The sequence below is a fragment of the Boleophthalmus pectinirostris genome, unplaced genomic scaffold (genome assembly GCF_026225935.1).
Source record: "Boleophthalmus pectinirostris isolate CB_2022bp ecotype Guang Dong unplaced genomic scaffold, ASM2622593v1 HiC_scaffold_11, whole genome shotgun sequence".
Classification (NCBI taxonomy): Eukaryota; Metazoa; Chordata; class Actinopteri; order Gobiiformes; family Gobiidae; genus Boleophthalmus; species Boleophthalmus pectinirostris.
Window position 1 is genome coordinate 10,078,586 of NW_026570994.1, and position 23,524 is coordinate 10,102,109.

At 37.7% G+C, this 23,524-nt stretch overlaps 3 protein-coding genes across 8 annotated transcripts in view; 2 read left to right on the forward strand and 1 right to left on the reverse strand.

The window, feature by feature from the left end:
- Positions 1-2,092: 2,092 nt before the first annotated feature.
- Positions 2,093-3,184, forward strand: LOC110153217 (uncharacterized). 2 transcript variants are annotated; one of them, XM_055163251.1, is made up of 5 exons: positions 2,093-2,210; positions 2,297-2,608; positions 2,684-2,819; positions 2,952-2,979; positions 3,062-3,184. In XM_055163251.1, the coding sequence occupies exons 1-5, from the start codon at positions 2,102-2,104 to the stop codon at positions 3,146-3,148; spliced, it is 672 nt and encodes a 223-aa protein (XP_055019226.1). In that variant the 5' UTR covers positions 2,093-2,101; the 3' UTR covers positions 3,149-3,184. The 2 variants fall into 2 exon arrangements, with proteins under 2 accessions (XP_055019226.1, XP_055019221.1); XM_055163246.1 differs by having other exon boundaries at positions 2,949-2,979; positions 3,062-3,182.
- Positions 3,185-3,975: 791 nt separating this feature from the next.
- LOC110153276 (OX-2 membrane glycoprotein-like) lies at positions 3,976-11,012 on the forward strand. 5 transcript variants are annotated; one of them, XM_055163232.1, is made up of 9 exons: positions 3,976-4,090; positions 4,377-4,466; positions 4,546-4,672; positions 9,321-9,457; positions 9,548-9,808; positions 9,899-9,949; positions 10,019-10,112; positions 10,184-10,240; positions 10,321-11,012. In XM_055163232.1, the coding sequence occupies exons 1-9, from the start codon at positions 4,030-4,032 to the stop codon at positions 10,430-10,432; spliced, it is 990 nt and encodes a 329-aa protein (XP_055019207.1). In that variant the 5' UTR covers positions 3,976-4,029; the 3' UTR covers positions 10,433-11,012. The 5 variants fall into 5 exon arrangements, 4 of the variants coding, with proteins under 4 accessions (XP_055019207.1, XP_055019203.1, XP_055019194.1 ...); XM_055163219.1 differs by lacking the exons at positions 3,976-4,090; positions 4,377-4,466; positions 4,546-4,672 and adding exons at positions 5,303-5,974; positions 6,045-8,398 and having other exon boundaries at positions 9,122-9,457; XM_055163224.1 differs by lacking the exons at positions 3,976-4,090; positions 4,377-4,466; positions 4,546-4,672 and adding an exon at positions 8,062-8,398 and having other exon boundaries at positions 9,122-9,457; positions 10,202-10,240.
- An 823-nt stretch (positions 11,013-11,835) lies between these two features.
- The window catches only part of hecw2b (HECT, C2 and WW domain containing E3 ubiquitin protein ligase 2b), a 30,818-nt gene continuing 19,129 nt past the window's right edge, over positions 11,836-23,524 (reverse strand). The window contains 18 exon segments of the mRNA XM_055163213.1: positions 11,836-13,836; positions 14,615-14,727; positions 14,802-14,887; positions 15,127-15,241; positions 15,503-15,649; positions 16,271-16,400; positions 16,485-16,583; positions 17,106-17,258; positions 17,598-17,711; positions 17,786-17,906; positions 18,654-18,763; positions 18,872-18,955; positions 19,576-19,672; positions 19,753-19,855; positions 20,256-20,408; positions 21,110-21,295; positions 22,731-22,855; positions 23,398-23,501. Coding sequence (XP_055019188.1) covers positions 13,725-13,836; positions 14,615-14,727; positions 14,802-14,887; positions 15,127-15,241; positions 15,503-15,649; positions 16,271-16,400; positions 16,485-16,583; positions 17,106-17,258; positions 17,598-17,711; positions 17,786-17,906; positions 18,654-18,763; positions 18,872-18,955; positions 19,576-19,672; positions 19,753-19,855; positions 20,256-20,408; positions 21,110-21,295; positions 22,731-22,855; positions 23,398-23,501 — 2,152 coding nt within the window. The 3' untranslated portion in view covers positions 11,836-13,724.

The window sequence follows — 23,524 nt, forward strand, 5'->3', positions numbered from 1 at the left end:
ACTGAAGAACTGATCAATATCTATCACTGGCTCATAATGGGATATACAAAAGTTGTCTTTGTACAATATATGTAAATAAATATATAAAAACAAATACTGAGAAAAATGTGAGCATCTTTAACACTGCACTGACATAATCTACACAGCTTTTATGTAACATATACGGGGTCGTTTCCTATTGTCAGTGTGGTTGAGAGTTTCTGTTCTCATCATGTCACACCAAAACAGAGCGAGCACTATGGAGCTGTGCAGAGACGCAATATGTTTTCTATTTTTTCTACAACTTCTCCAACAAATCCTGTGTTTCAGCAACCCAACAGGTAAATCAATAAGGCTTTTATAGTTGGATTACCGTGCTGAATAACTGTCTATTGTCTAATTTTGTGCATTTGTTGTTGCGCTGTAGTGTTTTTGGAAAAGCACATTGGGGCAGAAGTAGACATGACTCCACTCTGCACCAATGATACAGACAATTTCATTACAAATGTACTTTGCCACATTCAAAAAGAAGAAAATGGAGATGAGTGTAAATTAAACTATCTAGAGGGACAGAAAAATGAACCTGAATGTGACTCCAGGATTTCACTAATGGTACAAAATCACAGTGTGTTCCTCCGTTTGATGGATTTAACACCAGCAGACAGTGGAATGTACAAGTGTTCATGTATAAAAGACGAGACCATATTAAGACTTCATCTCCTGTCACTGTCAAAGAAGGTACAGGACTATAAACCTAAATCTGACATTTTAACTTTTTACCACTAAATTGACCTGTATAAACTTTTATTTTAGCTCAAGAAAATGGAAATGGAAGCAATTCTGTAAAAACACCAGCTCATAAACCACTGTGGCTGATTGCATTATTTGGTATCACAATCATCATAGCGCCTCTTATACTTGTAATCTTTGTTAAAAAAGAAACTTCACAGGTAAGACATCAACATACCATATAGTCTTGTACATATTATTTATATTATATGATTTAAATAGAAATGGTATTATTCTATACACATAGGCCTATATTAAGTGGTGCAGTGGTTTGTGACATGTAGGTCTCATTTCCTGACTTCAGCTTGCACAAACAGATATGTATAATGTGGTAATGTAAACGTTTTAAATATTATCATCTTATTAATAAAATTGTGCTAATATCTATGTACATTTGTGTTTGTTGTGCCTTATTGGGACAAAGGGCGGATTTTATTCACACAAAATTGTCATGTACTATTGTAATGATAATTGTATCTATGGCAACAGAAGATATACTTTGTCTAAATAACTGGTGTTTGCTCTTCGTGTTTTAAAGGAAGGAAATGAAATGGACCAACATCAAATGGACACATATGCAACACTTCAGAAGCCCACAAATGACCTATACCAGACAGTTAGTGCCGAGGATTTAGTGAAAGTTTCAGGCTTACATCAAATCAATAATGAAACAGTCTATGAAAACTTGTGATGTGTGATTCTCAACCAACTAGAGACATTAACTACTGTATACAATAGAGTAGTAGTTTTAGTAGTAATAGGAGGAGTAGTAGTAGTAGAAGTAGTTCAAGGGGTGGGTGTTCGAGGACGAGGTGGGTGTAGTAGTATTAGTAGTTATAGTAATGTAGTAGTGGAAATTGGAGTAATAATAGTACTAGTATCTGTAATATTTATAGTATTTGTTGTAGTAGTACTGTAGTAGTATTTGTAGTATTTTTAATGCATGTGGCTTTTAAAGGTTTAAACAAATCAGTAAAGACTGACATGTTTTTATAGTAGTTAGTGGTTCATGATTTGTGAGAAAACTATTCATTCTGATGAACAGTAAACTTCATATCAAAGTGCATCAACATAAGTTTGTCTCTGTATTTTAATATAGACTGAAGCCTTGGGATAAAGTACACTGAAGAACTGATCAATATCTATCACTGGCTCATAATAGGATATACAAAATTTGTCTTTGTACAATATATGTAAATAAATATATAAAAACAAATACTGAGAAAAATGTGAGCATCTTTAACACTGCACTGACATAATCTACACAGCTTTTATGTAACATATACGGGGTCGTTTCCTATTGTCAGTGTGGTTGAGAGTTTCTGTTCTCATCATGTCACACCAAAACAGAGCGAGCACTATGGAGCTGTGCAGAGACGCAATATGTTTTCTATTTTTTCTACAACTTCTCCAACAAATCCTGTGTTTCAGCAACCCAACAGGTAAATCAATAAGGCTTTTATAGTTGGATTAACGTGCTGAATAACTGTCTATTGTCTAATTTTGTGCATTTGTTGTTGCGCTGTAGTGTTTTTGGAAAAGCACATTGGGGCAGAAGTAGACATGACTCCACTCTGCACCAATGATACAGACAATTTCATTACAAATGTACTTTGCCACATTCAAAAAGAAGAAAATGGAGATGAGTGTAAATTAAACTATCTAGAGGGACAGAAAAATGAACCTGAATGTGACTCCAGGATTTCACTAATGGTACAAAATCACAGTGTGTTCCTCCGTTTGATGGATTTAACACCAGCAGACAGTGGAATGTACAACTGTTCATGCATAAAAGACGAGAGCATATTAAGACGTCATCTCAATGTCACTGTCAAAGAAGGTACAGGACTATAAACCTAAATCTGACATTTTAACTTTTTACCACTAAATTGACCTGTATAAACTTTTATTTTAGCTCAAGAAAATGGAAATGGAAGCAATTCTGTAAAAACACCACACCATAAACTACTGTGGCTGATTGCATTATTTGGTACCACAATCATCATAGCGCCTCTTATACTTGTAATCTTTGTTAAAAAGAAACTTCACAGGTAAGACATCAACACAGCATATACTGTACCTATATTAAGTGTAAGTCACATTTCCTGACTTCACAATGCACCACAAGTTCACAGCAGTTACCATTATTACAGTTATTGTTTGTATTGTTGTTCATTTAGCAGACAGCAATTGGAGACACAAACAGATGTGGTAATGTAAAAATGTATAATTATTATTTTTTTATTATCAAAAATGTGATTGTGCTAATATCTATGTGCTTTTGTGTTTTTAGACTGAGGAGCAAATAGAGCCATATGGCATGTTTATTGAGACAAGGAGTGGCCTTTATTCAACAGTAAAATTAATAATGTTTGAATAATAAAGATACATGAAGGAATGTTCAAATGTAACTAGTTTTTAACCTGTTTGGCCATGCGGGAGGGGGGTGGGGGTGGGGGGGGGGGGGGGTATTCCTTAGTTAAAATAATGTACAAACCATATTAAAAATCACACAACAGGGCCATGTAGTATTAAACAGAAGATAAGCAACAAGAAAAACTAAAACTGAAAGCTAACATTATAATAAATAATAAACAGATTGATTTAGGATTTAGGTACTTTACAGCTTCTTCTTTGTTACATCAGCAAAGCAGGATATAGTCTTGTAAACTGTTGTGTGTACAAATAATGGGGAAAATGTATTTCCTTGTACCTTTTTCCAGAATTTCAGAAGAATGCTGTAGCAATGTCAGCAAAGAGGGACACCTGCTAGTATTCCCAGCTTGTGTCAATCTACTTTAGTTGTTCTAGTGTTTATTACATGAGAAGTCTTCTGGGTACTTTCCTCAGTCAAGTTCCAGGTTAAATTCTATGTAATTAATTGGTAGTGATGATCTTTTTTTAGGTGTGACACGTGTGACAGAAATGTGATTAATGTAGCTCAGCTGAGAGTCAAAGTATGTATTGATATTTTTGATAAAGGTTGTATATTACACAAAACTGACTCTTGTGAGCTTTAAGTTGTTATAATGCTGTTAACTCATCAAAAATATACCTAGAGTTGTGTTTTGTTTCATTCACACATGTTTAAGCAATCCTGTATTATTAGTCTGTCTACATCTCCAAAGCTCAAAATGTCATACATATGAAATAACGCAGATCAGAGTGACGTGGCCCTTTAACTGGAGAGGCAAAATTCCCCTTACTTTTACTTTTGTTTTAGTCCTTTAAAACAGCTATGTCACAACCAAACAGAAACAAATGGAGCTTTATAGAGGGATGTGGTGCGCATTTCTGATCACAATGTACCTGGCTTTTAAAGGTGAGTGTCATATATTCTATGACAGGACGCTTATATATTCTGTATGATATACTTTTATTATTATTTTATTTCACTGATTTTATTAATTTGCTTGTTTATTTTATTTTATTTTAATTTCATTATTATATTATTTCGTTATTATTATTATTGTTTATATTTCATTTCATTGCTATTTATTTTTTGTCTTGACTACAAAAGTTTTTTTGTTTTGAAATAATTTACAAAAAATACCAGGTAATCCATTTTCTAATGACTGTATACCTGACATGCAGCTGTTTATATTCAGCCTCGGCTTCACAGATTATTGGACATGGAAATAGATCAGCTGAATATGGTGAGGACGCATACTATAAATGCAAACTGGAGGACCCAAAAGGTATTATCAGAGTTCGGATTTAAAATGGATTTTTAAAAGGTGAAACAAAATTATAAACAAAAACATTTTCACCCAACAGACGTACTCCAAGTCACATGGCAGCGAGTCTTTAAGGATAATCCCATAGAGAACTTGGCCACCTACAGTAAGCGTTTTGGGGAGCAGGTGAATGACCCATACAAGGGGAAAATCCTATTCACAGAGGCGTCTCTCCACTCCTCATCTATAACTGTGAGAAATCTGACATGGGCAGATGAAAGCTGCTACGTGTGTTCATTTAATGCTTATCCCAGCGGCTCCAAAAGACACCAGACTTGTCTCAAAGTGCAAGGTCCAAAATGTCTGTTGTCTTCATTTTACAATTTACAATTTTCATATATTTTAATACAATGTTCTTACCTTTTTAGGGGTATCAGATGTCAAAACTCAGGTGTTTGAGCCCAGTGACGAACCTGAGAACAAAGACATACAAGTAATATTTAGCTGCTCTGCCACTGGTAAACCAGCTCCAAAACTCCAGTGGGATTATTCAAAAGATGTAGCAGTTGTGGAGAAATCCCAAACGTTAGTGATGACCAATGTGGACCAGTCACTCACCAGCAGCACAAATGTGACTCTGCAGCTGTCTCCGGACTGGAGTGGACATGTCCACTGTCTCATCAATCCTGGGATGAGAGGAGAGAAGAAAGAGAGCATTACTTATACAAGAATTAAGAAGAATACTAAAAGTGGTACTTGTCACTTAAACTTGCATTTCGGGGCTCACTACGTAACTTTTCATTTCTCCATGGAGATGTTCTTGCTAAAATGTTTCCTAAAATGTTCCACAGTATGGCTTTAAAATCATGGAACAAAGCTCAGATTTAACCAAGTCAGATCTGTGGAGAGGGTCTGCTGCACTTTCAAGGTATTCTTGGGCATATTTCTTTTTTTGTCAACAATAAAAAACAACTGTTTAATGCCATTCTGTGGAACATTATAGGCAAAGCAATAGCATCACAATCGAGAAAAAACAGATTGCAGACCACCTACCAGAAAAGTTACATGTAGTGAGAGCCTATGCACCGTATTCTATCAAATTATATTTATAAAGTGAAGTGGTTATATAGAATAAGACTACTAGTAACAATCATACATGTAAGCAATTAATCATACATGAAAGTAAGAATAGCTTGAATTTACGGTAAGTACTTGATCTGAGTACAGCAAACAATCAGCTGATTCATCTTTCAGTTTCATTTCCACTTTTAGACGTAGGTTTCTATGTGACACCCTCCCTGATCTATAATAGCCCTGGAGGAAATAAATGTAGCATGGGTTACTGCGTTTGACAGATTAGGGAGTTTATCACGAAGTGTACTCAATACTTTGACCCTAAACCACGACTAAGAACTGGCTGACCCGTGTCTTTTTTGTCCACTAGATGTCACAAGTGACACAGCCATTGTTATTATCAGCATTTGTGTCATTTTGCTGATCTTTGCTGGTATTCTTTTTCTTTTAAAAAGGTAAGCACACGTTTTCTATGTTTTGTTGTGATGATAATGAGGTAATTATTAAAACTATTGTGTGTTTCAGGTTAAATCATCTACCAAGCTGTAAACAAAATGTGATATGAAATGACTATAATCACAATCATGTCCACGTCAAAGATGAGCACTGTATTTACTTTTGAGAAAGTGTTAAGGAAAGTGATTAATAATATGATTTCGGGAATTAACAGTCTGTAAATTCCAGTTCGTTAACAGTCTATGTAGTTTTGGTGTTTGTTTGTTTGTTTGTTTGTTTGTTTGTTTGTTATTTAATCTAATTCCCCATATTCCCAAGCACTCTTTGGCACTTTAACTAATGTATGTATTTTTAAAAAGCTATATATCTAGATGTATTTATTAATATATAAGATTTAAGCAACTAAACATTGTTGTGTGAATTTATTTCCTTTAATGTCAGTGGCATTCAAACAAAGAATTTCCAACAATTCACAATTATCTGAGAAGAATATAATTAGACCAGTGCTTCTCAATTATTTTCTGTCATGCCCCCCCTAGGACGAATAAAACATCTCGCGCCCCCCGCGTGACTATAGATAGTATCATTTGTCTATAAAATTGTTATAAGTACACCTCTGCGTAACACTGCCACCTTATATGACGCCAACAATGCTCGCTGGTTTACTGAAGTAGCAGTCACAAGCGGGATGATTGTCGGCAATATTCGGCACGTTTTCGCTGAAAAATCTCAAGCGGCTTATCAGAGTGATTGGGGTGTAATGTATTTAAGTGACGCCTTAATTTATTGGGCTTCATGCTGTCCGCTGCCAACATTTTTAGACACAGTAACACACCGGTCTTTCCTCGTCTCCCACCGTAGTCACAGTGAAGCCAAGCGCTACATACGCTTCGTCATATTTCCTCGTCTTAGCTTTCGGGAGATTTTTGTTTGTCTCTTTATCTCCGTCTCTCTCCACCTGTCTTCTCATCCCTGTTAAATATTTTTTCATGGTGTCACTTGAGCGTCTGCTACGCTTCGTGTCTACACTTCATACTCAAACTCTGTGCTGTGTGCAAAGCGCGCATGCTCAGTGCAAACAAAACTCCTACACCACCGAGCGAATGCTCCCTGCGCACACTCTGCCAATGAGAGCGCTCTGCCCCCTAATGTAGTGGAAGTGCAATTGCACTTTATTCTAAAGGCCCGTTCAGACCAAAGCGTCAAAGCGTCCACTTTCTATGTAAAGTCTATGTGGACGCGCGACTAGAGCGTCCTGCGTTTTTGCGGCGCGTTTTCGGCGTCAGCGCGGCGCGAATCTGGCGTCAGCGCGGCGCGTCTTGAGCGTTTTGGCGTCAGCGGCCAAGACGCGCGTCCAAGGCGTCAGCGTCAAGAAGTTGAAAATGCTGAACTTTTCGCGTCAGACGCGCCGCGTCAACCAATCAGGGACGAGTATCCAGTGACGCAGCGACGTTATTATCAGGAAGAAAGACCCGAGAACCAGAACGAGAACCACAAACACGAGCGGAGAATAAATATATACGCCACAATCACCGAGCCGAGGACTACACCAGGACCGGACCAGGACCAAACCAGGACTAGACCGGGACTAAACAAGGACTAGACCGAGACTAGACCGAGACTAGACCGAGACTAAACAAGGACTAGACCGGGACTAGACCGTGATTAGACCAGGACTAGACCGGGACTAGACCGTGATTAGACCAGGACCAGACCGGTATTAGACCAGGACTAGACCGGGACTGATCCAGTGTCATTAGCGGAGTATAAATATATATACGCCCCAGTCGTCGACCCGATCTCCTCCGTTGATGTTTTATGTCATAAAAACACTCTCTCAGTCTGGTCTGACATTGTTTCGGGAAAAGACCGGGACCGGGCTCTTGTTTCCAGGGCAACGGACGCGCGTCAAGTATTTTTGTCCCGTTCGTCCACGGCGTCAAAGACGCGCGTCGGGGGCGTCTAAACTCAAATGCAAAGGCTCCAAATAGAGGCGTCAAGGCGTTTTTTGACGCTTTGGTGTGAACGGCCCTTAAGACAGTAAAAAAAAATCTAAATAAAAAATAAAAAAGCATGTTCCCCGAGGTCAAACGCGCCCCCCTTGACGGAGCCTCGCGCCCCCCCCAGGGGGGGCGCGCCTATTTGAGAAGCACTGAATTAGACCAACATGAAAACGCTCAATGGGAAGGTGGGGCGTTTAACCGTTTGGTCATGGCGCCCTCTGGTGGGTAGAACTCCGAGCTTTTTGTCGTCCTGCCACCAGTGCACATTACTTTCACTTTCACGGCCCATGTGGACAAGGCGGGATCTCCATATTCAAAATTCAGCGGGACAGTATTTATTAAAAACAGGCGCAAACATGGATTTAATCGTTTGCGCATCGGGCTTCGTTGTTCTTTTAATGACTGCTGTTTTTCTAGAAGGTAAAACTACACCTACCTTTATAAGAATCTTCAGTATTATCTGTATGTCTGTAGCCTAGTAGATCTATGCAGAAACGTGTATAGCTTGATGTTTTGACTTCCTGATCAGATCATAACTAAAACCAAACTTCACATTAGCAGCAGTTTCATTTGACTAAAGTAGCTAATTGTTTGACTCATTACTTTTGACTTACTGGAGAAATATTTTGAAACTGATGCAGAATATATCAGTGCTGCTAAGGCGATTCTTGTGCAAATAAAAGACCAGTGTACAGAAGATTATTTGTTACATCAGATTTTGAATTTTAAATGGCGCTGAATTACTCACTTTCAATATTTTAACTCTGAAAAATATATATATATATTTCCAGTCTGAATGTTAGTAGCTGAAAATTCAAAATACAAAAAGTAACCTTTTAAATATTCAACACATATTTTCAAGTATAAGCAATCAATCATGTGTGCTGTTTCCTGTTAGCCTTTCTCTTCTGTGATTTAGAGTTAAGGAATTGAGGAGATGAGGTTTTAATGAGGCCAGTTCTGACCAATTCTGACCAAAGATTGATTCCCTGCAGCCTTTTTGTTTGTTCCTAAGTTAGAAACAAATGATCTTCCATACAATGAAGCTAAAGAGGTTGCCATACTTTTACATAATCATCATAAACAACAAACTAGTATACAAGAGAAACTTGAAATGTGTGTTGAATCTAGTCTGTGTTACAGGTTTAAAGATAGACATCAAAGCCCATGTGGATGTAGTAGTAAAGGCTGGAGAGGAGGCCCGTTTCCAGTGTCCTCTCCCATTCTCCTCAGACGTGCTGCAGGTCATGTGGCAGAAGATTCTGCCTGAAGAGGCGGTCACTGTGGCCACCTGCCTCTTATCCCAACACAAACACCACCCTAAATTCTCCCACAGGTTCAGGCTCACAGGAGCAGGGCTCAAGAACTGCTCTTTAGTGGTCCAAAATGTGACAGAGCAGGACGAGGGCTGTTACCTCTGTCTGTTTATCACCTCCTCTGATGTGGCCAACACAGGCAGAACTTGCCTTCAGATGTATGGTAAGAACTCACTTCAGTCATTTACAGCAGTGTGCAATAATATAAGCCAATGCGATTGTTTTTTTTAGACCAGATATCTTCTCTTTGCAGAGCTATATGGGCCCACCCTGAATGTGACCTCGTTGAATTCCACAGGGGAGCAGGTGGTGTCCTGCTCGGCCACTGGACGTCCTGCTCCGAAAATCACCTTACATGTCCCACAGAGACACATGACACACAACAGCTCAGTGACAAACTCTAATGGTACAGTGACAGTTGTCTCCACTGCTGTGATATCACACAGAGACACACACATCACCTGCTCTGGAACATCACCATTTGAGGTGAAGCAAGTCAATACAACTGTCCCAGGTGGGAGAATCCTTTCACACAAGTTCAGATCACAAACAAGAATATGAAATATAAATAAACAGGTATTTTTTGCTTTGGTGGCTTCCGCAGATATTAAACTAATGCGAAACACTGCCTCAGGACCAAGTGCTATGGATCCTTGTAAGTTTAGTTTGACTCTGATGTGTGTCTGTAATAATCCATCCTCAGAGCTTTTATGTTCTCTCTTAGACTTGGCCCCGTGTATATTTCTGAGCTGCGGATCTGTGGTGGTGGGTATTGTTGCTGCTGTGCTGTTGGTCAAGAAGAACCATAACAAGGAGAGGTAGGTACTAAAGCTTTGTTCAGACAGCGGTATTAGGTGAAGTATTCATTATTACACATTGTTATATATAGATTTGTTACATTTCACAGTGTCCAGAGAGAGCACAAGAACATGGAAAATGGAAATGGGTAAGATGGTTTTGCTTACTTAAATAATTTACTTACTTTTATGTTGTATTTATCCATACTTATTTATGGTATTTCTGCAGAATAACACCACTTAAGAATAACATAAAGGAGGAAAATAGCTCTTTACGTAACCGCACCCCAGTGAAAAATGAGAGTTCTGCAAAAAAGTCATCAAGAAAACTTGTTTTGTGAAACTTTAGAGGGGAACACAAGCAGTACCAACAGTGTGCATTGGTTTGTAATTTAGACCAAAACCAATCTCAGGTCAGGCACTTACCTGCTGATCTGCATGGGTTAAATGCTTCCGTAACAGATGGATCCACTTTCTGTTTACTTACCAATCAACCTGTCAATTAAGCCGACCAAGAAGTAATGAACTGTTCGATAGGCTCTCTCCTCTCAGTGAGCGGGATTGCCACATGAACAATTGATGAGATATGGCGCCTGACAAAAACAAAGTAAAAATATAATTATGCATATACTGTGAAAGATCTTTGAAACACTCAGTTCTAGACAAAAACAATTCAAGGTTAGCGTGACAACATTCATTACCATAAATAGTACATATTTCTGGCGGAATTGTGGTATTTTTTTGCTTAAATTCTTTACTTTGAATATTTTTATAAAACCTTTTGAAAATAGTTTTATCACTTGTTTTGGTTTTAATCCTTTTTGTAACTACTTTTTTAGAATTTTGTAACAAATTTTTATAGTTTTTGTAACATACTGCTTGAGAAATGAAGCTGTAAATTAATTAAAAAACGTAAAATAACCTGTCTTTGTTTCATTCAGGATTATTTGAAAAAAGAACAAAAATAGCGCAAAAAAGTAGCTATAAAAAAAGTTTCCAAGCTAGTTTTTCATGAGTGGGTAAACTCACTGACTAGTCTTCATGTAGAAACACAAAAGTCTAGGGAAGAATTGTTGAATTGATTGTAAAGACCAGGGCTCTACACCAGCAGGTAGAGCAGGAAAATCAGATGAAGACTGCTTTAGAGGATGAGAAAACAGCTCTGCTTAACACCCATGAGAAGCTGAACACAGAGCTCTCCCTACTGCTCCAAAGATGGTGAGCATGGCGCTGGAGCAGGAGCTGGAGAAGGAGCGGAAGAAGAAAAAGAGGAGGTGGTACAGGAGGCTCCTGTGCATCTAGAGCCTCTCTCACCCCTCTCACTGTTCTGGACATGAACAATAAAACATAGCTAAATAAAACTTCATGTTGTATTAGTCTTTCTAAACTGTAGTAATAGTAATAATATTAGTAATATTAGTGGTGGCCACACTCCTTTTTAATTGGCTAATTGATTGTGAGGACACCTCTTTAGTCGAGCAAAAATGTTTTCGTCTACCTATACTAGTACATTTATAAAAAGCAAACAAACAAAAACAAAACAAAAAAAAAGTACAGTTTAAAGTCAGATAAAAAAGATACGGGAGCCTCAAACATTTGCAGGTATGTTATTTTTCACTGTGTCGACCTCTAGCGGTGGAATATTAAACTGCAGACCAATTCAATAATAGGTCCTGCATTATTATTTTTGTGGTTATTAAAATACAACTTTTTTTCTTATAATAAGAGTAAAAAGACGACATCATTGACATTTCTGGTGATATTTTACTGAAGGTGCTAACACAACAGTGAGTTAGTTACAGATGGTGGCAGCCTGGTCTAAGAACTTTGGTACATTCTGTTTGACAAAAGGGCAGTGCAATAGTATGTGGAAATGTTAATGCAATACATTTCTTTACAAGTTTTAATATGTGAAACTTAAATATAACCATGTGTAATAAATAATCAAATGGTGACTCAACCTGATTGTGTTAATAGGCCTATGACTTGAGGGAATATAATCTACCAATAAATAAACTTGTGATCACTATATGGCATTTATAAACGTGTATTTTTACATTTATGTTTACATTCTTTGTGCAGAGTTGTGACTAACAAACAATGATGCACATGTCACTAGTGTGTAATACATGTGATTTGCTTAAAGGTCATATATTATGCAACTCTTATGAGCTTTAAGCCATGTTACAATGTTGTTTCCTCATAAAAAACATACATGGAGTTGTGTTTTGTTTCATTCACACATTTCAGTAATCCTACATTATTAGTCTGTCTGCATGTGAAAAGATCAAAATGCCCCATTCCACCTTGTAGTGATAATTTTCAAGTTAATATTTTACCTTTTGTTTAGCAGAAAATGGCAATTCAAGGTCTGAAATCGTCCAAATTATTTTAGTGAAGGTGTGGTGTTCCTGTATTACCAAATAACATCACATGGTTGAACAAGAGTGTTTTTAAGAGAAGAATTCAGCCTAAATATGTAGGATTTCTGTGTTAAACACTCACAATTCCAGGTATATTTTTGTTGGGGAAAAAACAAAAAATGGCAACCTTTAATAAAGAACATACTTGGTCATTATGCTTTGTGGTAATAAATGAATTACTGGTTAACTAAAGTGAATTCAAAGTGGTGACACAATGTAGATAAAAATCTATTGGAATATAACTTTAAAATATGCATACATGACATCGGAAATAAAAATGTAGATTGTAAAATAAATAATAAAGTTGTGTGTAAGCTTTAGATGCAAGTATCTTATAATTATCTGCAAACAAATAAATGTAGTCTATAGTCTGAGGGAAACTGTAGCTATTGAAGGTCTATAAGTAGTTTACATTTTACAGTTAGATTTTTCAATCTGTTTTGCATCTCTGAATGTATGTTCTTCAAAATATCTTCCCTGCAAATATAGATCAATAACTTAGAAAACAACTGTCACAACCACTGTCAGTTAGGAAATAAATTAACATCAATATGCATTATACTGTTTCATATAATTATTCATTTTGTAACAATTATTTTCTTCATGTCAAATTTGCCAAAGATTACAAATGTTCACTTTAGTTCTGTTACAATCACTTCTCGACCACACATTTAGAAAAAGCTATTTATGAAGTTTTGATATTTTTGATGAAAATACCATAACAACGATACCAAAACTTGAATTTGGACTTTAGTCAGCCATTCACTGAAAAACTCCACAAAGTTCAAAAGTTACCGCCGACAGTAATCCAAGACTGTAAATAGGAAATGCATTTATCACAACAGGCTTTTAGGAGATGCTGTAAAACAATTAAAGCGCTAATTAAGCTAAAAATTAGGTCCAAATAGGCCTTTTTCAGTTCTTCAGTTCCGAAGCCACAAAGCAGAGGTGGCAGTGGTCGCTTTTTCATGTTACCAATAAATCCGGATAAATATGTTCCTTATGAATATTTTAAATTGTGTTGGTCCAAAAAAGCAAAGTAGGTTCATAGTCCTGATTTGCAGTAGGAGAAAAGACTGATGTTTTTAAAAGCAATGGTGCATCCATAATAAATTAACACAAGAGTCTATAAAGTGGAGTCCAGTGCCATTGTTCAGTATTTCAAATTCCGCTCCGCACTGTAGAGATATGGGCATGTAATAAATTCATATCACTCTAGGCCAAAAGTGCTGGTTTCTTCAACAGCGGTCAGCATCTTCTCATAAAGCATGGAGAAAGATGGGTAAGGTGGCAGGTCTAGACGGTTGAAGCAAGTGTGAGCCCTGAACATGAGAAAAAAACAAAAACAAAGCAGAAAAAATTTTAGTGTGTAACATAAAATGGCTGATGTTAACTGGATATCTGACCTAGTATTTAGTAGACATAGTATTTCTACTCTTATGTATAGTATGCAACATTAAAATGAGTATAGTCCCACATTTTAAATAAATAAGTTCATATATGTCAAAATATCACATCCATCTGCCTCTATAGGACAAACACTGGAGGCAAGATGGTTGAAATGTCTTGCCCAAGGACACAACAGTAGTATGTGTCAGTGATTATTATTTAAGTGACAATCTTTAAAGTGGGACGAAAGCCTAAACTCCCCGCACAATCACATTTCAGAGTTACTAAACCGGAAAGTACCTGGAGGATTAAAGAAAAGACTGAGGGGAGATGAGGGGTAGAGTCTGGATATATAAGGAGCAGTGTGATTGGTCTAACAGGTGTACACGTGTCAAAGTCCGTCCCTGCAGCCAAGTGTTTGTAATCAGAAACACCTGGCTGGAATCAGGGCAGTCCTGGGTGATGTCACATAGTACTTGAAATTGCCACTGGTGGCAGCACACATTTTTGATTGATTTTGACCAGAAAGTTGAAAGTGTACATAGTTTGCACAAAAATTAAAAAAGAACCATACACGATACTACTAAAACACTGTATACATATCCCATTAGGGTCCCATTAGGGTTTGCCCACTAACTTAAAGTGGGCAAACCCTAAAATTCTACTCTGTGATCAACTATTAGTATAAGTTATATTAGTTTGAGTAGTTACCTGGGCAGGGAGGTCACTTTGCCCCACTTCTCCACACAGAATCTCCGAGGTCCATTGCTGCCTCTTAGTGCTGCAAATCCTTCATAAGGGATGCTGGAGGTCCCTGTCACAAACTAAAACCACAAAAAGTTCAAACAAAATGGCAAAAAGAGCAAATAGATAAATATAAAATCTACAAAAGACTAACCTGCAGCAGTCGTAGTCTCTGCTCATTGTTGAACCGCTCCACTGCTGCCCAGAACCAGCGGATTACAATGTGGTGGTCATGGTAACCTAGGTAGGAGGATAAAAATATAATGAATAATAATAATTAAATGAATGAATAAAACAATTGTTAGTTGCTGTCCTAATCACATGGCCTAGACAACTTCTGCAGTTTTCCAGCAGTGACTGAAACTGAATATGGAACCACCCCCTTGATGCATTTGTGACTAAATATACACATACGAATATAAACTTTTTTTTTTATTACTCTTTAACTATTCAGTAAAGATTTTTTATTGTATTCCTACCTCCTCTGTACTCCGTGTTGTTCCTCCAGTCTGACAGGTCGATCTCAGCTGTGCCAGCGATCACCAACTCCAGCTCTCGAGCATCAAACACAGACACAAGCCTGGCATCAACCACCTGACAAAAACATCACATTTAAATTGCAAGTCATGCTAAATAAAAAATGTGGTAGTTTAGAGGTGTACTGTGTAATTATTCTGGTGGAGGGTCCGTTAAATAACTCTTCTCCACAGAAATGTTAGTACTTTGTCTGAAATGTTTCATAGTATGGTATTAAATGTTTCTATCTTTATGGAGACCAAACATCTCCATGGAATAAAGTAGGTATTGGACCATCCACCAGAAAAGTTATGCAATATTGACAAGTGACAAAATTACCTCAAAAAATCCGCGGACCAAGCTTTCAGTTTGCTGCACCACGCCCCTCTCTATCCTCCACTTCACCATGCGCTCGATGTATTCTTTCTTGTTCTTCTCTGTCACTGGGATGTTGGCTCCTCCAGGCTTCAGCTCTCTCTCTGTGATCTAAACAACAGACTCTTTATATAGCAACTTACTGGAGGTTATGACAAGACGGAACGTTTTTCATAGTAGAAAATAAGCTATTTTTACATTTTTTGGATCCAACTTGGAATCATTGACTTGCATAAAAGCAGAAATACAGTACTTTTTAAATCAATTCTAATCAAACACAAAAGAAAAACATTTGCAATCTTTTTTTTTTTTTTGGGACTTTTTTTATTTGGTGGACTGTGCAAATTTCCAGGTGGAGAGTTCGCTACCATGGAGATGTAAACTTCCAGGCAATGCAAAGCAACAAGTTTAATCCCATACTGTGGTGCATTCCAGGAAAAAGCCATCTCCCTTAAATATCTCCATGGACACAACCTGGTGCTGGACTCTTACCAGAAAAGTTACCTACTGCACCTAAGTAACAACACCCAATAAGTAAATAGACAATTAAAATGTCTGACATTGGACTCTCTTATAACATTCTCAACATTAGACGCAGTTACACATACATACATTGAACAAAAATATATAAAATAAATAAATAATAATACAACTGCATAATAAATTCCTTAAACTGAATATGGTTGCTGTAATTTTGCCTTAAATACTTCAATCCGAGTGATTTGGGCTGACCTGTCCAAAGACCTCTTCGTTGACAGTAAAGGTGAGGTCCAACATGTCTTCTATGTCATTGTCCTTCATCCACTGGAGAGACTGGTGGAACTCCTCATCCAGGTACTCCAGGTCACTCAGCTCGCATGGGCTAAACCAGTCAACCAAGTCAATTAGGTTAAGTTCCCAATAAATAAGAACAATCCAATTTAGATAATGATGGGATAAGACATACATGCGCAACAGGCCTTTATAGAAGGGTCTGGTGAAGAAGGCGTCCAGGAGGTACTGGTGAATCAAAGCCAAACCCAGAATACGACCACTAAATCTGAACCTAAAATTAAAAAAAATTAAATTTAAAAAAAAAGTAGTATCAGTAGAGTATCAGTATTTTATCTCCTGCAAAAGTGTATTGTCAAGGGTGGCTTAGTCGATTAGTCTGTGTCTTAATTGACCAAAATGAATCTTAAAGAAATGATTTTCTTTGGACTATAAGGATTTATATGGTACAGCAACAGAAAAGAGAAGTGAGTGAGAGAGTAAACTGAAGATCTATTTATTTGTTGGTATTTATATGTAAAAGGGCAGATTAAATTCATGATTCACAGGTTTTATTTGTCTTTATATAAATACACTGTTTCCTAGTTCCTCTTTCTGCATAAATAGTTGTTTTTCCATGAACTCCTGTGCAATTGTAGTCTTGGGAGAGCAATTTAGGTTAGACACTCAGAAATACCTCTTCTTAGGCATGTAATCGATAAGCAGAACATGTCTTTAGTTCATTAAGAATTTCTTTAGTCAACTACAACCCAGGTATTGTCAAAAAAAAAACAGATTATGTACACAATGAACCTACCATTCGTGGTGATTATCGACAAAGGCGGACATAGGGCTTATCTGGACCGTGTAGGTGTCATTGGCGGAGTACTCAAACAGACCATAGTACGGGTTAAAAAGCTCTCTGGAAACGAGGAAGAAGAACTCTCTGGAAGGCCCACTGTAGTCCAAACTGAAAAATACACAAGTTATTTATTTATTTATTTGAGTATCTAGTTTCAATTCTAATTTCAGTTTAAGTATCTGAACAGTCGAGTGGGGGACAAAGAGGTCTCCAGGGTCTTAGGGGTCCAGAATTGAAGCCTCTTCCTAATAATTTCTATTAGAGGGGCATCCATGTCAGACGTCTTGCCTTCAGACTTCTTCTAAATTTCTATCAACAGGCCTGTATCTGAAAAACACTTATTTTGACAACTTCACTCAGCCCACAGTTCAGCTAGTTTTAACTCTTCATTTACATTGAGAGATATTTTTCAGAAAGCAGTTTTCCATCAACACGTTCCACACTCACCCTTCTTCTCCGACAAAGCTGACGTAGAGTTTGCTGCGCTGGAGATCTTTTCGGGAATAGCACATGATCTGGTTGAAAGCATCTTCCAAAAGATGATCTCGCCGAATGATGAGTCTAAGAAAAAAATAAAGATTTACTGAAAACTTATCTATAAACAAGTATGATGCCATCTACAGTACATGACATACTTGAGCTTTCCTGGACCTTGTCCATAGCCTTTTGTTTCTAGCTTCCTGTAAAAGTTGCGTAATTTAGCCTCAAAGTCTCTCTTGTAGGGGGCTGGAGCTCTGGCGTTGGCTCTCTGGGTACCTGTTAGAAAATAAAAACAAGATAAAATGGTTATATTGACAGGAGTGGGTGTCTGAATCACTATACAGGTAGAATAGACTAGACATTTCACTAGAATTTGCTGATAATCTTGCCTAGTTTTTGCCAGTTTATATATACTTCCTAGTTGGATATTGGTCATGTTGTAATCAAGGACCAAAGTTTGTCTAATTTACACAATAGAATAATTTGAAGAATACAGGTATTAAGCCTTTAATTTACTACATGAACTTTAAAACCGTCAAAAAAAAGTGCTCCTTGTGTCTAATTTGTCTCTACAGTTTGGATGGATAACATAGAGAGATTCATTTATAGAACTTAGCTCTACTTTTAACTAATTAACGATTTTTTAAAATAAAGGTAAGAGTCCAGCACCTGGTCATGTTCATGGAGCTATGCTTTGGAGATTGCCTTCCCTGGAAAGCACCACAGTATGGCGTTACACTTGCTTATTATTTAATTTTAGGTGTTTTTGTTTTTTAGGACTTGTAAATCGGCTTAGTGCTTTAAGTTTAATATCATACTGTGAAAAATTCCAGGCAAGGCAACAACATCATGGTGGCGGACCCTCATTTAAGTGCCATACAAAATATACAATACAAAACTACAGTAAATATTTACCACAGGTACAATAAGCAATCATGAGAAAAACAAAGAAATGTATAAACTCATATGCATTTTACATAAACCTGCAAAAAGAAAGTCATGTGCCTATGTTAATGTGGTTACCCGGTGAGTTCTGTGGGGAGGAGACCGGTGATCCCCGCGGTGACTGGCAGTAGCTGGGGTGCAGTAAGGCGTGTGGAGGCACATAGGACATAACCTCATCTTCAAACAAACTGGAACAATGAGAAAGCAGCAGACCATTAGCAAACAGGATAGAGGTATATTTATATAAGAGGAAGGACGCAAGCCTTTGGCAAAGGAAGCGAGAACCATGATCTCACCTCAAAAGCATCACAAGGTCGGCATCTCCTGACAGCCTGGCCAGACCCGACACCCCATCTGTGCGGATCAGCTGCACCTTCTCCCTGTTGTCATAGTAACCACATTAATCACTATAGAAATCATAAACGGCAACAGCGAGTCTCTGTCGACTGAAATCCTTGTCCGTAGGTTTAAGACTGAAGACAAGGTAAGACCGTCGCCATATCAATTAAAGAGTCAAAACAAACTATTATATTATTTAAATGGTGAAAAGTACTCAAAATGGCGCCTATAAACAGGAAGTGACAACCATGGATATGAAGACTTCAACTGTACACTGTAAAAAAACAAAATATCTACATGAGAATTGAGAATATTGTTCTTTGAGGGTTTTTATTTATTTATTTATTTATTTATTTATGGTGTCACTTATGGGTAATTCTGGTATTTCTTCTTTTGCTTTACGTCATTGTAATAAGATTATTTTTGTTACTTATTCTGAGATATTTGTTCATGGTATTACAAAAAATGTTGAAGTTATACATTACAAGAAGTTGTAAAAATATGTATAAAAACATTCTAACTAAGTAAATCCAAACAAGTGAAATTGTGAAAAATAATGTGTTGAAGTCTTCATATAAGGACTTGGTTGGTTGAACTTGTCAACTTGAGCTCTCAGTATGAAAGTGAACATGTATTATTTGAAACCACTTTATTCACACACCTGAGTGAATGATTGCGGCTAAGGTCAGGCTGTCTCTCCTGCAGGATCTCAAAGATGTTGGGTTGCCGTAGAAACGCCACAATCTTATCATTGTAAGCTGGGAGAGTAAAGTCACCCACGGTTAGAGAAAACTCATTACAGGTCTTACAAAATGGAGAATGGGTGATGTTTACTGACCAACTGGCACCACGTCCTGGCACTGGGCTCGGTTGGAGGATGTGAAGGTGTTGGACGGGCGTGGGAGGACAGGGGGGCCAGGGTGACGAGGGTCTTCACCAGCCTAACATAAAAAATTAAATTAAATAAAAAATCTGAAAAGGTGTCAAATAATACTAAGTGCAGACTATAATGGATTTTTATAGATACTGGAGCATTTGCAATCAAGGAAATTCAGTAAGATAATTTAGTAAAATGCCAGTTACATTATGTGCAGTGGAAAGGGACCACTCACCCATTCACACACAATGTACACAGATACTAGGGGCAAGTTGGATTAAGTGTCATAGATATAAAATAGATATATATGGATTGGCATTTCAGGTCATTAGAAAGCAATGGCCAAAATATAAAGGCAAATAAACTTCAAGCTAAGGACCTTACTAGTGTATCGCTTGTATGCTAAACTACACTGGGGTGGCTCTGTTATACACTAATGATCTGTGGATCTATGTGTGTCTTACCAGTCTCCGTGGGCTGACCTCTCCGGCACTGTGGCTGCGTTGGCGTGTGAGGTGGTGCCGGTGAGCAAGGATACTAGGCGGTCGAGAGCTTTGGAGGGGCAGACGGGGGTCTATGAAGGTGGTGGCCCGGGAGTTATGATCCACAAAAAAAGGCTGAAACCACACCATAGGTTATTAGTATTATTCAGGTGTTCCACAATACATCCTGAGTATTGATCTCAATCTGACATGCATCTGATAAGTGTACTCCAATATGGGTTTAATTTTTTTATTTTATTTTTTTTAACACCAACCAAAAATGAAAATGTGTTGACTTGTGCGCCGTTAAAACTAGTCCTGGTTTGGTCTTGGTCAGATCCTAACTTACTCCTGGTGGACTTCGTCAGGTCCTGCTCTTGTCCTGTCTCTGGCTGACACTGGGACCAAATCAGGACTAAACTAGGACCTCATCAGGACTAAACCAGAGCATAGCCATTACTAAACCAGGACTACATTGTTTATTATTTATTAATTGGATCCCCATTACCTGGTTGTATCCTAGTTTAGTCCTGATGTAGACTTCATTTGGTCCTGCTCTAGTCCTGTTTAAGACCTGGTATAGTTCAGATTTTGTTCCGGGTTTAGTTCCAGCTATGTTAGATGTCATAATCAACATCATTTATCTCCAGTTTAACCCTATGAATTTAATTTTAAACATCACAGGTAAATTCTACACTTTAATTCAATAACTAGACCACTTTTGTTTAACCTAAACTTTGGCAGTCTCAAATACTGTACATTTACAAAAGTGCTTAATCATAAAATAATGCAAATAATTCACTAAAATATGTGTAGAACTTTGTAGTGGTCCGTACCTTGCCAGTGTGATCCTGCTTCATCTCCCAGCCTCGGGGCAGTTCCAGCTGTTTGTTGGCGAACATGTTGAGGAAGGCCACCAGGTCGCGGTTGTGTTGGTAACGCTCGAAGTGGTGCGCATCACGGCGGACTTTACTGATCATATGCTTCAGACACGTGTTGGTGGTGAACATACGGTAGGCACTCTGAGATACACCGCAGGGGGCAGAAGATAACGAGGCAGGGGAGAGAAGGAGAGAGAGAGGGAGGGAGAGACAGTAAGAGAGTTGAGGATTCAGTGTATATAAAAGGTATTTTTTTTTATTTTTAGTTACTTCTTATATTTTTGTGTAAGGAGGTATTTTGGGACACTTTAAAGGTGCACTATGGAACTTTTCAGGCAGTGGGCCAGCATGTTACCTACTTCTCTTAGTGGAGATGTTATTACTTGGCTCGCCTTGAATATTATAATTAGTGCTGTCATGCGATAAAATAAATTGAGAGATTAATTAATTATGATCTGTAATTAATTAATCTAATTAATCTCATTTTAATCTCACCTAAAATTGCTGAGAAAAGCCTTCAATTTGAGGTATTTTCATTTAAATTCATTATTACATTATTGTGGCAGATCAAAAGACTGATATAGAACAAAAAAAGTGACTTTATAAAGTCATTTATTGTTTAACAAATCTCCCTAAATTGGCTGTTGAGCCCAAGTCTCCATGAATAAGAAACTGTTTAGAATAATTTCCAAGACATGAATGCGTTTTTACCTGTGCGCTGCTGACTCTGTTCTACTGGCTCTTCAACCTCGTCCATTGTGTGACTGACGCCGCCAACGTTAACGTGACGTTTACGTCGCTCTTACTGCGCGCGTTTTGTGTGGGTTTCCAGCAATGAGTGGAATTACCAAAATAAAAAAAATGTATAAATGTGTTTTTATGTGTTGTTGTCCCAACAACACATAAAAACAGATTTTATAATAAAGCAACTCACATACAGAAACAGTAAAGTTAGATTAAAAATTAGATTAACGCGATTAAAAAACATAACGCGCTAAATATGACTGTAATTAATTAATCGCAATTAACGCGATAATTTGACACCCCTAATTATAATATCAAAACTATCTTTGACAGTGAGACAAGCAGACAACAGTATCAGATACAAGTCATATCTGAATTGGTGACCCCATTCACAGTAAGTATGTATGTTTTTGAACAATAAAAGACCTGTAATTCAGCATGATTGCCATGGAGACAAGGATAACAAAAAGACCCACATCAGAAAAGTTACAGAGTTCACCTTTAAGTGTCCAGTTAAGATCAAGGTTCAAAGAAATGTTACCAACGGTGCACTATAGAGCAGACCCTATGTCCTTTTTCTGTCTGTATTATTTTAGGTAACTTCGAGCTATTGTTTTAAAGGTATTATATAATGCATTGTTCTGGCTCTTTTAACTACTTTTGATACCTTGAAAATTGCAGCAAACGATTCAAGACGAAAGTGGAACTAAAACCTGCCAACTGGAGTTGTTAAATGGCAATTGGCATTACACAGAACCTTTAAATAAAAGGACAACAGAAAATGTGCTAGAAGAACCTAGAGATGTGTTAAATTAAAAAGAGGAGTACATACAAGGTTGGAATGCAGCACAGTGAAGAAGTCGGGGCTGGTGAGAAACTTGGCGCTGGGAGACTGAAGCAGGAGGTTCAGACGTGAGCGGGAGCTAGACGGAGCCAGGCCAGAGTCCCTGCGCAGATCTGCAACAAAAAGATTTACAATATAAGGTGTTGTTTAGTTTAACAAATAGATGGGTGGAGGTAATTAGTGTTGTTTTATACTTTTTTGAAGCAGGTTTTGCTCTGGTTTAGTCCTCATTTTAGTTTGATGTTATTTAGACCAAATCAAACCCTGATATGAGTCTACTAAAGTCCTGGCCAGGCTGATGACAGTTTATGAGGAGCCAAATAAATAAACAATGAACAATGTAGTCCTGGTTTAGTACTAGGTAAGTTCTGATTTAGTCCATGATATAGTCTTGGATTAGTCCTGATGAGGTCCTGATTTAGTCCTGTTTTAGTTCCTGTGTAGCTCCGGTTAAATCCTAGTTTAGTCCTGGTTAAGTCTTGGTTTTGTCCTAGTTGAGTCCTGGTTTAATCCTGGTTTAGTCCTGATGGGGTCCTAGTTAAATCCTGCTTTAGTGCCAATGTAGTCCTGAATAAATCTTGGTGTAGATCAAGTTCATAGTCATTTTAGTTCAGTATAGGCTGAAGAAGGCTGAGTGATGCGCATAGAGAGTTACCTCCAGTTGAAGGCTGCATATCCGTCTCATCTGACAGAAGCTCGTTGGCTGGCTGTTCCTCTGGCCTGCTGTCATTGGTCATAGTCCTGCGAATACTCTGATACCTGGAAATAGAGACCAGATCCTT